The 12,556-nt window shown below is 37.6% G+C and overlaps 2 protein-coding genes across 2 annotated transcripts; both read left to right on the top strand.

The window, feature by feature from the left end:
- The first annotated feature begins 322 nt into the window (after window positions 1-322).
- On the top strand, window positions 323-1,180 carry LOC131778450 (melanocyte-stimulating hormone receptor-like). Its single transcript, XM_059094867.2, has one exon. The coding sequence runs from the start codon at window positions 323-325 to the stop codon at window positions 1,178-1,180; it is 858 nt and encodes a 285-aa protein (XP_058950850.2).
- Window positions 1,181-6,039: 4,859 nt separating this feature from the next.
- On the top strand, window positions 6,040-6,912 carry LOC131778449 (melanocortin receptor 4-like). Its single transcript, XM_059094866.2, has one exon. The coding sequence runs from the start codon at window positions 6,040-6,042 to the stop codon at window positions 6,910-6,912; it is 873 nt and encodes a 290-aa protein (XP_058950849.2).
- The last annotated feature ends 5,644 nt before the right edge of the window (window positions 6,913-12,556 follow it).

The raw sequence follows: 12,556 nt of genomic DNA, 5'->3' as shown, positions 1-12,556 counted from the left end.
TAAACTTAAATAAAAATAATTGGGCAGTAAAATTAAATAAAAATAAGTCGTTAAATCTTTAAATCACGATAAACAAACGGCTGTGGTCATACACAATTGAAACAAGAAACTTAGAACTGAATTGATCATACAATTAGAAATTGAAATACGTGAGAAAATATCAAGTTAAACCACATGCACACTAAAATGGAGCTAGTGGATCAAAGCCTCCGGAAAACATTTAAAATGCAGCGAAATGCTACAAACTGTGCGGTCGATATCAATAACGTATCCAACTCAACACAACAAACTTTTTCGAGTTTCATTTGCGAACGTTATAACGATGACCAGCATAAAAAGCGACATAGTAATTTCCCCACCAGAGGTTAATTACATTATCAGTATTAGCATTAACAGCATCGTCTGTCCTTTTACAGTTCTGCTCAACGTTCTGGTAATTTTAGTCATCAAAAAAAGACCACGACTTCGAACTAACAGCAACATCTTGCTGGCCTGTTTAGCAGTTACTGACGCATTGACTGGTCTCTTTGGGCAACCGTTATATGTGTTGTGGAGGATATTCCTATTATTTGGCCTCAGTAACAGTGAAATACTTGAAAATGTTTGTGTCTGTGTTATGACTACACTTTCGTCTGCTTCATACCTTCATCTGATGTTGGTTACTTTCGAGAGGCTCGTAGCGATCAAATATGCGATGCGCTATTCAAACGTTGTAACTAATAACAACCTGAAGATAGCGGTGTTAGCAATTTGGATCAATAGTTTCGTATGTGGTACTTTATGTGTGTTAAAAATGTACCTAGCTTTGAATTATATCGGAAGCCTCATCTCTATTTCATGTATCGTACTCGTTGGCTTCGCATATGTGACTTTGTATCATGAAACCCGCCGCCATCGAAGGAAGATAAAAACACAGCAACTGCCCCAAGAAGAAGTGGAAAGATCTACTAAAGAAAACAAAGCGCTGAAGACAACAGTGTTTGTAATTAGTGCTGTTATTGTGAGCCTTCTTCCAGCTGGTTTCTGTCTCATCGGTTCAGCTACAGACCTTTTTGATACTTGCCCAATCGATGAATCAATCTGGCAAACTTGCAGCGTGTTAAACTCGTTTGTTAATCCACTGATCTACTGCTGGAGACAAAACGAAATGAGGAAGCTCGTATTTAGAATAGTGAAATAGGCCAATATGGTAGAAAAAAAAAAACAGAAAAAAAAAACTTGTTTATGTAAACGTTTCTGTCGCATTTTAAAATCACTCAATAAACAAACTCCTTAGTTATTGCTCTATATTATAATCGTATTAGTCACTGGTAACACGACACCTCTATAGGCTAAGATGTGATTTTCAAACTCAGTTCTGAAGTCTTAAGTTCAAGTTAGCTTAAAGTTACCAGGGAAGTCATGTAATTTTCTTCGCATTCCTAAGAAGTACTTTTAACCATTGCCTCAATACCGGGGAACCCCCATGTCAGCCGTACTGATAAATATCGTGCATTACCGCGAAACCATTGGCAATACATCAGTTAATGCTATTGTTATCAATATTAGGGGAAAGTGATGGCAAGAGACTAGTTCAATTGTTCAAAGATTTAACGATCCTCTTTTCAATTTACTAATTACGCTTTATATGAACCTGATCGCAGCCCTTGTACAAGATAGCAGCCCTTCAAAAAGACATTAAGTTCGCTTCTGAGATCTGTATTCTGATTATTTTTCCAAAAAAAAGCAAATTAGAGATTGAAATGAGAGGAAACATATGTTAAAATGAGTAATTGAGTCTCTGCAGGATATAGACATCTCTCATGCATAGAGAATTGCCAACTTCTGCACACATACAGTGAGGATCAGGCAATCTCCTCAGGCCAGAAAATTCCAATCAATGGTAACTAGTGAATTTTAATATGATTCAAGCAAACGAAACAGCAGAATAAAAAAGGAAAAGTTCTCATGCAGTGCAAACCCAGAACTGCAGAGAGTGAACTAAATAAATTCCACTCCTAGAGTGGATATTAGCTTCTTTTTAAGTATGTTTTAAAAATCGGATTGTATATGCAGTAAATCAAACTTTCCTGAACAAAAGTGCGTTGTCCAAAATATATATAACTGTAGTTAATGAGAAATTTCTTCGACTGAGTGCTGGGACATGCGTCAGCAGAGTGTATGTGAATAATCATCGAGGCTTTCCGTTTCTCCGCCTTCACTAGATGGCTGGATGCACGACCTGGGTTCTTATGCTGAGTATAAGCCTCCTCGTTTCTTTTTGTCTCCATGATTAAATCAGTTGATCAAAAAGCGGTTTAACATCGCAAATGCTTGCGTCAATACTTCGTTGATGGGACAAATATTAGAAAGGCCAGTGATTAAAACGACCAGAAAGAAGCCAAGTGTGAGAAGACAGAAAAAACAAATCCAACTATAAACACAGTTGTCTTAATCGACTTTTCCTCCTTGGTAAATCTTCCCACTTCGTCTTGGGGATTTTGTTGTACTGGTATCTTCCTTTGGTGTCGACGGGTTTCATGATACAAAATGAAGACAAAGAAAACGACACATGAAATAGCGACAAGGTCTGCCATCTAAAGAAGTAGTACTAGATGCACTTTCAACACGCTGTTAACCTCGAACAAGAGTGCAATGATCCAAACTAAAAAAAGTGCTATCTTCATGTTATTGTTAGTTACTCGTTAGAGTGGTGTATCGTACATTTGATCGTTATAAGACTCTCGAAATCAAACGAATATCAAATAAAGGAATGAGGCCATTACCAATACTGCAATAAAAGTACAATGGACATTTTTAACTGTGACACTGCTTCTGAGATCAAATAATTGGAATAGTCTCCACAGTATGTACGATGAGAGGTAACAAGGGGTTGCTGTTGGTTCAGGACCGTGGTCTTCTCTTTACGGCCATTATCATCAGCACGTTGGATTGAACTGTAAAGGGAGAGGTGACAGTGTAGATTATTATGGTACTAATGACATAACTAACTTGAAAAGTTTTCTCTGCTGTGTCGCCTTCTGTACTTGTCATGTTTGAAGCGTTTGTTAAACTCGCTCAAGAGAAGTTTGCCGTGTCGAGCTGGAAGCCTAATACAGGTCAATGAGATCTTACTGGTTTTTATCTAATATTTATTACTGATTTTGACTTTGATCAATCGCTAAAAGAAAAGTTCTTATATTCAAAAACGAAGGGAAGAAAAGAAAAAAAAAGTGAAATGTTCCAGTGATTACAGAGATGCACAGGCTCTGATTCGCCAGGGGTCGCGTCATATCTCTCTATAATCACCTCGCACAAGGTGATGCTAGTAGGAGGACTAAATTTCATTTCGCCTCAGGCTCAATGAATATTGTCGAATAATCTATAATCCACTTGTTAATCCAATGATCTACTACTGCACACTAAACGAAATGAATTAGTATAAGATGACAGGTCGCACATTCAGCCATCCAGTGATGAAAGACAATATGGCAGAAAGACTAAGAAGTTTGATAACTATTTACGCACACTTTTTTCGCATTATACTATCACCAGATAAACGAAACTCCTTTGCTAGTGATTTATATGACAATTGCATTTTTCACTTAAAGATTTGATTCGATTACCGCATGCAAAATCTGATTCCCAAAAGTACTACTTAAGGTGATGGAAAAATCTCTACTAGAAATGTTATTCATTTACTAATTAGCCTCATGTTTTTGTTTTTGCTTTTTATTTATTTTTCTGTTTTGCAGAGCTACCTTAAATGTTGCCAGCCCTTTGCACTATTTTAGTTTGCAAAGATTGCAACTGAGTTCTTTTTGTATTAAAACCAATTTTGTGAAGGCTCCTAATGCAATGTGCGTTCATTGACAAAACGAAGGTTATTTAAAGGAGCTTAAGGTTATCAGGGTAAGAGGGTTTTTCCAGTGCGCAGACGCGAACATATTCATATTCATATTAAAAAAAAAAGGATGCTATAACTTTTGGGACGGACAATTTATAGCTTCAGAATGGGAATCTGGGTGGCGAAATCATTGCTTGATGGCAGCGAGTTTTGAATTGAACTTAGTATGGGAAAAATAGAAGATTTGCAAAAGATACCTTATACTCTCGTAAGCTTCCTCTCTGATCGATTGGCCCTTTTTTCAGTGATGATAACGACGAAAAAAACAGTTTTAACAGTTCATCACTGAATGTAGTTTTAAAATAATTGGAATCATAGATTATCGAATTCTTAGCTCAATACCTACTTGGCTAAAACTAGTGTAAGACATTTGAAAGGAATCAGGTGATGGATGAAATTCACAGTTCTGCTTAACGTGCTTAACGAGCTGGTGATAATGGCCGTGTAAACAAGACCTCGACTCCGAACCAACAGCAACATCTTGTTGGCCTGTTTAGGGGTGACTGATGCATTGACTGGTCTTCTTGGCCGACCATCATATATCCTGTGGAGGATATTCCAATTATTAGTTCATAATACCAGTGAAACAGCTGAAAATTTCATTTCAATTTCATATCTCTACTTTGGACAGCTTCATGCTTTCACCTAAAATTGGTTACTTTTGAGAAGTTTATTGCGATCGAATTTGCGTCGCGCTACCTAAACATTGTTACTGATAGGAAAATGACGATAGCATTGATAGAAATTTGGATCATTTCCTCCATATGTAGAATTCTTGAAAGACGTAACTAATATTTTGTTCTATAGCTAGCCTTGTCGCCATTTCGTTTACCGTTTTCGTTGCCTTCGCATATGTGATTTCATATCATGAAGCACGTCGACATCAAAGGAGTATAAAAGCACAACAATTGCCCCCAAGAGAAGATGGAGAGATTTACCAAGAAAACGAGGTGATTAGGACAACTGTGTTTGTAATTGGTGCTATTATTTTCTGCCTTCTTCCAGTTTGCTCGTGTCTCATTATTTTAGCTACAGTTTTTCCTGAAGCTTTAGGCCATGTTATGGTGATACGTGCCAATGATTATGCAAGCGATTACTTCACTTTATCGGCTTTAAACCTTAGAAGCACGTTGCCTGTAAACTCACTCTTTCTTATGTTTCCGTTGAAAGACAAATATTGCAAAATAAAAAATGAGATATTGACAATATTTATTTCTGTCCTCATAGCTGTTAAGACCATTGAAGGGAGATGTCACTTTTAAAGACGAGCCTTTTTTGACCAGCCAATCAGCTTCTACTTATGATGTCAAACCATTAGCCATCAGCTATTGTTTATTGGATGCAGTTTTTTTAATTACAGCCTAGTATGAGAGACCTAATTGAAAAAAAATTAGCAATCGAATTGAATTGAGTCTTCCTAAAGATTTGTGTGAGTTATCATAGTTGCCGATTTTCTCCACACTTTTCCATTCCAAACGCAACCCTTTTCATTTACTTTTCTTATTTAATACATCTTTCTTCTAATCTAACCACAGATATATTTAATTGATTTAGGAGTTTCAAGCAATTCTTCTCCATTGTCCCCCACTCCAACTCTTTTTAGTTATTTTGATGAAAATCTACCCAAAGTTATATCTTGTGATTTTCAACCAAATAAACAACTTCATCAATTAAACAATTGATATATCCGCGTGAAAAGTCAAGCGGGAGCACATCAATAAGTATGGAAGTAACGGTCAATAAAATTGAACTGTTTATGCTTCGCCGCCAATATTTCAGATATAAATATATTATTTTCGCCACAGCAATTAAATGTCGCGAGAACAAGAGGCATTCTCCCAATGAAAATATAGTAATATTCAAAAAGTCGCTCCATGAGGTTGACTTGATCCTCATCGGGCTTTGAACTCACCGTGGCAAACAAAATTTCGTAACCTCTTTAACAGTATAATTAGGAATTGCTGTAATTGATATGCGAGAAAAAGACAAGTGGAAACACATGCACACTAGAGTAGAGTGTGTCTATAAAAGCTTCTGAAAAACAGCACAGATCGAACGCATTGATCAGAAAGTTCGTATGGTCTTCATTAGGCAACCAACTCAACCTATATATAGCAGATTTTTTCTGGGCTTAGTTTAAAAACGCTAAAAAGATGACTAGTGCAGCAAGTGTCCCACTAGAGGTTAGTTACATTATCACTATAATCATCAATAGCGTTTCTTGTCCCTTCACAGTTTTGCTAAATGTGCTGATCATTAAGGCCGTGCTGACGAGTCCTCGACTCCGAATCAACTGTAATTTCTTGCTGGCCTGTTTGGCGGTGACTGACACATTGACCGGTCTCTTTGGCCAACCTTCGTATGTTCTATGGAGGATATTACTTATATTCGGTTTCAGTAGCAGTGAAACAGCTAAACACTTCCATGCTAATGTTATGCATATTTTAGCAACTGCTTCGTGCCTTCATCTGATGTTGATTACTTTCGAGAGGCTCATAGCGATCAAATTTACAATGCAATACTCAAACGTCATGACAAATAACAACCTGAAGATAGCGGTGTCAGCAATCTGGATCTTTGGTTTCATAAATGGTATTTTTACAGCGTTAAAAATAAACCTAGCGCTTTATTATATCGGAAGCCTCATCACAATTTCATGTGTCGTGTTTGTTGCCTTCGCATATGTGATTTTGTATCATGAAACCCGCCGCCATCGAAGGAAGATAAAAACACAGCAACTGCCCCAAAGGGAAGTGGAAAGATCTACCAAAGAGAACAAGGCCCTCAAGACAACAGTGTTTGTAGTTGGTGCTGTTATTGTGAGCCTTCTTCCAGCTGGTTTCTGTTTCATCGGTTTAGCTAAAGATCTTTTTGATACCTGCCCCATCAATGAACCACTCTGGCAAACCTGTGTGATGTTGAACTCACTTGTTAATCCACTGATCTACTGCTTTAGACAAAAAGAAATGAGAAAGGTTGTATTTAGAAAAAGAACACAGGTCATATATCCAGCCATGCAGTGTTGAAGGGTAATGGGTAAAAAGATTTCAGAAAGTGCTAATGATAATAATAACTAGAATTGTTTATGTACACTTTGCTAACCTTTACTTGCATTTTTCATTCACCTATGGACGAAATTCCTTTGTCAGTGCTTTATATGACGATTGCTTTTTTCAACTGGATATCTGAATCGATTATCGCCTGCAAAGGCTGATTCTCAAAGGACTGCTAAATGTTTGTGACCATGGTTTGTGTTTTCTGGTGATGAGATTAAGTTCTTAACCCTTTGGAAAAGTAGCAGATTTGATATCAGAATAAACCCTTTATAGACAAAAATTATCGTTTTCCCGATTGATCGCTCTCCTAACGCCAATCCTTATTCTGTTAAGATGCTGGAATACTCCGTTCAAAGTTCGTTGACTAGTTGTGAAAATGATCGATAATCTAGATGGCTCAAAGGTGGCGATACCTTCACTCAACCGTTGGTTACATGCCATTTCCATGCTAGTGACTGCCAATTAACTTAGTGGATTTATCTTCTGCTACAAAACTTTATAAATTTAACAAAAAAATCCTATATCTGTGTCCTAATAAGGAAAAACGTTTTGAAACGAGAGAAACGGGCGGTATGTTTACTATCGGTTGACCTTTACAGTAGCCTTAGGACTGGAGCTAGCACTTTTGGCATGGGTCACGTTGGACGAAATAGAACCCCTTCGCTGAATATTGTTTGGAGTCGCGCCCTGCAAAGATACAGATTTTTTAGTGTTTTAGCCGCCATAATTCGAGAAAGCTCCGACAAACAACTTGTATTAAGAATCGTGAAGGCTTTGCTATTCATTCATCAACCTGACCGAGTGGCGCCAAAGGCGAGTGACGTGTCAGCAGCTGATTGGCTATATCAACACACGTGAAAAAATACGATATTTTTTCACGTGTGTTGTTACGGCTTTTCCTAGGGCCAGGAATCCCTGTATAACACTGCAGTTTATGTGATAATTACTTTTAACTGGAGCTCATTCGAAGTGAGTGAGCCCACTCCAAATTAAGTATCCACGGTGAACAATCAGAGCAAAGAAAAAGGAAACCGAGGAAGTAAAAAAGAGTTAGCTGGAATAAAAGGCGCTCAGTTTACCGTTGGATAAAGTTTCAAAATAGCCACCCACTTGACATGTTGATTTTCGGGTTTAATGCTTACTTGAATGAAACTAAAGATCAAATCATTGGGGAGGGAAAATTTGGTGAATAAAATTCAAACCCATAACGGAAACTGGAAGGTTATTCTATACAATCTAAAGCCTTTTAACGTTGATTGGCCGCCGTAAAGAGTTTAAAAGCTGACGATTCGAGCGTTAGCCCTTCGTCAGAGCGACTGGAGAAATTGTGGGTTGTGTTTATATGCAAAAAATGGAACTACGCAATTGGTGGGAATATGATGACGAGAAAACAAGAATAAATTAGTTAAATGAAAAGCGCTCGTTGATACCGTGGAGATTAAGTGTGCCGATGTCAAAGATAATTTTTTTTCCTAGGGTTTTGCGGCTCTCCGAACTGCCTAGATGTAGAGAAAGGCCGCAAACTGCAATAAGCTGCTTAGAATGATTAGGGAGATTAGTGTAGAGCGGCCGAAAAAGGCGGCGCAGTCGTTCTTTGGCGGGCCGACCTCTACCGAAAAGAAGCTTTGCGGCAGCTTTCTGACACCTATTATTATGCAAAAGTCGACAGAGATCCCACTTCTATCAATCAAAACATTGTCAAAAACACGATTAACGATCTTCTAGCTAAATAAGAATTGCCCGCCATAGCAAAAAATCTCACCATCACCACTCCTAGAACTTCGTGTATATACTATTCACCTAAAATCCACAAGCCTATCAACCCAGGTCGACCTATTGACCTATCTATTTAGACAAAATTATGCCGGTACCTATCGTCAAAACGTTACCATCATACATAAAGAACAGCAAACAGGCACTTGAAATTTTTCACGACTTAAATTTCCTTAGCCAAAACAAACTTCTTTTCACTATGGATACTATATCTCTCTATACTGTCATTCCCAATGGCGAAGGTTTCCAAGCCCTCAACCCTTTTATCGATCAACGAACTGTTAAGGAACCTAGCTCTGAAACACTACTCTATCTAGTCAAACTAGTACTATCACTCAATTGTAACTCATTCGGTGGCAACTACTACAAACAAAACTGTTGGCGTAGCCATAGGTACTGAAATGGGACCCAGTTACGCCAATCTTTTCGTAGGTTTTATCGAACACTCATTTTTCAGTCAACCCAACGGCCCCAAAGCTGAACTCTACTGTCGCTAAATTGACAATTGCGTCTCTCCTAGAAAGGAGCACACTCAATTTATAACCCCTGTCAATTCCTTTCAAACGGCTCAGAAATATACCTCGGAAATTTCTTTCGTCACCATGTTCAAATCAATAGCATAGCACCTTTTTCTGAATATAAACAAACAACACACAATTCCTCCATTCGCTCTGACGAAGGGCTAACGCTCGAACGCCAGCTTTTTTAAACCTTTACGGTAGCCAATCTACGTTATCAACTTGGTTGATAATGCTAAATTACCCTGTTATACACTCCCACCGACGTAGCACCACAGTTTCTTCAGAAACTTACCCCCTATATTCTTTTAAAGGAAGATCTTAGATTCGTTATTTTGCCGGAAAATAGACATCTGCTATAAATTGCCAGATAGCGTGACTTTATAACATTCAAATTCCCAGGAAAACGTAGATTTTCCCTTATAACTAGTAAGAAAGTAAGCAAGTAAGTAAAGTAAAAGCTTTATTAATGTGTCAATGCATTTAGTTTTCACAACTAATTGGGGACACAAAAAAATAAATAAATAAATAAAAAATAGATAAGATAAAATAGAATTATTCCCAAACAGGAAATTACGAAGGATGTTTATATAATTCATATGAATAACATGTATAAATTGCGCAATAAACAGTAGGTATATATAAAAGGTGGTCTCTAAGAGTTGCACAGGTTACAATAGCTATTGTTGTGTTTAAGAGTGACGATAGGTCTTTTTTCCTAATGTTTTTTTTTAAGGATTCAATATTCAAGGAGCCTTTAAATTTATTATCCAGTTTTGACCATATATGTTATCTCAGAGAAACTAATTATAATGATCAGATAAATTTAATATTAGGGCCCCATGCTGTGCTAGCTATAGTTCCTTCACTATATAGACACTGATATTTCTTATAGCTTATGTGTATATCTGTGCGATAGCATTCCATGAACCACTTTATTTACATAGTACATTTTGGAGGAAAGCTGGAAGAAGGGCAATATAGAACGCCGCGCATGATCAGAGTAAAGTAATAGAAATTGAACAAACAAGGATTTCATGGCAATTTAGACTCCCTCATACACAGAAATAAGGAATCAACAAAGGGAAATGTATATTTGTTTCACTGTTATAGGTATCATACTGATATCGTTTCTTTTTATGTTTTTTGAAATTCTGATTGGTACCACCTGCAATTACACATGGGGAACCTGCCAATCCCACCTACAAACTTTAACGGAATTCTTACAATCCCCGGTGGGACCTTGCCTTTCCTACACGGGATGCTCTCTGGGGTGTTCTTTGCTTAAACACAACACTCTCCACAGTCCCAGGTGAGATCCCGGCTGGGGATACTAAACATGCTCTACAAAATTCCAGTTAGCATCCCACGTGGTACTCTTCTGAAAGTTGTGAATTTATCCTCGTGAGGACTCTTCCTCTAATGAGTCCTAAGGTGAGCTGCACTTTACTCTATGTGTTTCCTTGTGAAAAACATTCAACGAGATTACAACATTCTGAACATAGAATTCTCCTATAGAATAAGCCACATGCCATTAACTCTGATCGGTGACAAAACTGTTGACACAATGACCTTTTCAACCCCCTGTCACTTCAATTGGATCTCTTTTGCCCTTGTTAAGTAAACCTATTCGCCCTCTTCTCTCCCAAAACAAAGTTGTACTGTGATTCCATGAACTTTTAGCTACATGCAGACAACATTGAATGGGGGAGGGGAGGGGGGTTTTGTCAATGGAGTGTGGTAAAGACAGGAGTGTTATTCTACATATATAGATAGGGCTCTTTTAACTGATTTTGACGCTGATCGTAGCTTGTACTCCAAAATAGCCTATCAGTCTTTTAGAAAATTTCTTAACGGAAAGGTAAATTTTGAAACGATCACAAAGCACATGTTGGAGTACAGTTATAGACAAGGTAAAAATTGATTTTTCACTGGCTAAAATGCACTTAGGCACGTACGATCGAACTTTGATCTGTGATCCAAAAGATCCTAATTTCATTTTGAAGTTCAACAGCGAGAAGGTTTCAGATAATTACACGCTGTACTCACCAAATAATTCCAAGTTTGAAGCCACTGCTTTGCAAATAATAACGTTTACTCATTCAATAATCTGTTTCAACTTTCAACCATAACAAAAGTAAAGAGTAATTTCAAATAACTTTGGTTCTGGTAAATATTCTTAAAAATGAATCGCCGGAAACTTTTTTCATCGACGATCATAATAAGAATGCATATCATTAAATACAACAAATATTATAAAAGGAAACTCCAGCGAAAAATATATTTACAAGAGCAAAAAAGTTGAGGATCTCAGTTTCCGCATTACATATTCACATTGATTAAGGATTGTATTGTAGCCATACATACATTTTCGGCCCTCCTCAGTTAGAGTTTTTTCATCAAGTTTGGACCTGATTTATTCTTTTTTCGCATTTTTTTTACTTTGGATGTTATAACTGGGAACTTTCATTACTGACACTAAAAGGATTATAGGTAGAATGGTCAAGAATTTACTTGTCTTCAAACCTGAAACTGATATCCTATGCTTTCTATGACGCTTTCGACATCGCTAATCCTGCATTATGCAGACGCTTCCACCAAAAGTCGAAATGAAGGCTATTAGAACCTATTTCGTGTTTTTTGAAAGATTTTCAACTGTTCGATTTGAGTAATGGAGTCTGGGTACTCATTCAGAAGGTTTGCTCGAACTTCGACTGAAGTAAAGGTAGCGAAAAGAACATTTGAGAGGAGAAAATAGCAGCGAGAAAGTTGGAGGGGGAAACTTTCATTTTCTCGCTCGACGGACCATCGAATCATGACTTCCCCGCTCTCAGATTTATCTTTCATAGTATGAGAGCAGTTCAAATCTCGCGCGCGCTACGCAGTCACTAACTGAGACTTAATTCTTTGTGTGCATAATAAGTAATGGTAATAGGACTGAGTGGAGTCCAATTCGATCTGTAATCATACGAGTGATAACAAAATCGGACGACCGCGCAGCGGAAGTTCGATTTGTTTATCACGAGTATGATAACAAACTGTCCGATAAAAAAAAGTACGCATAAAGAGGTTGAAGATACACCGAAAATTTTTTTCCGATTACTCGCGAACTTTTTCGCGTCGCTTCGGCCAAAGTCCCTCAGCGCTACAAAGAACAAAAGGACTATTGTTTAATACTTAATGTGAAAAGTTGACCTTGAACAATAGACCATTTCTTGATACGCGGCCTAAATGTGCTCTCCATTTCCCCACCTCTTTTTCATATTCGAACCTTGCACGACACAATGCATATGTCTATTTATAATTTAAAAACCTATGACACG

This window comes from Pocillopora verrucosa, chromosome 10 (assembly GCF_036669915.1).
Source record: "Pocillopora verrucosa isolate sample1 chromosome 10, ASM3666991v2, whole genome shotgun sequence".
Classification (NCBI taxonomy): Eukaryota; Metazoa; Cnidaria; class Anthozoa; order Scleractinia; family Pocilloporidae; genus Pocillopora; species Pocillopora verrucosa.
This window is presented reverse-complemented; position numbering and strand designations above follow the sequence as displayed.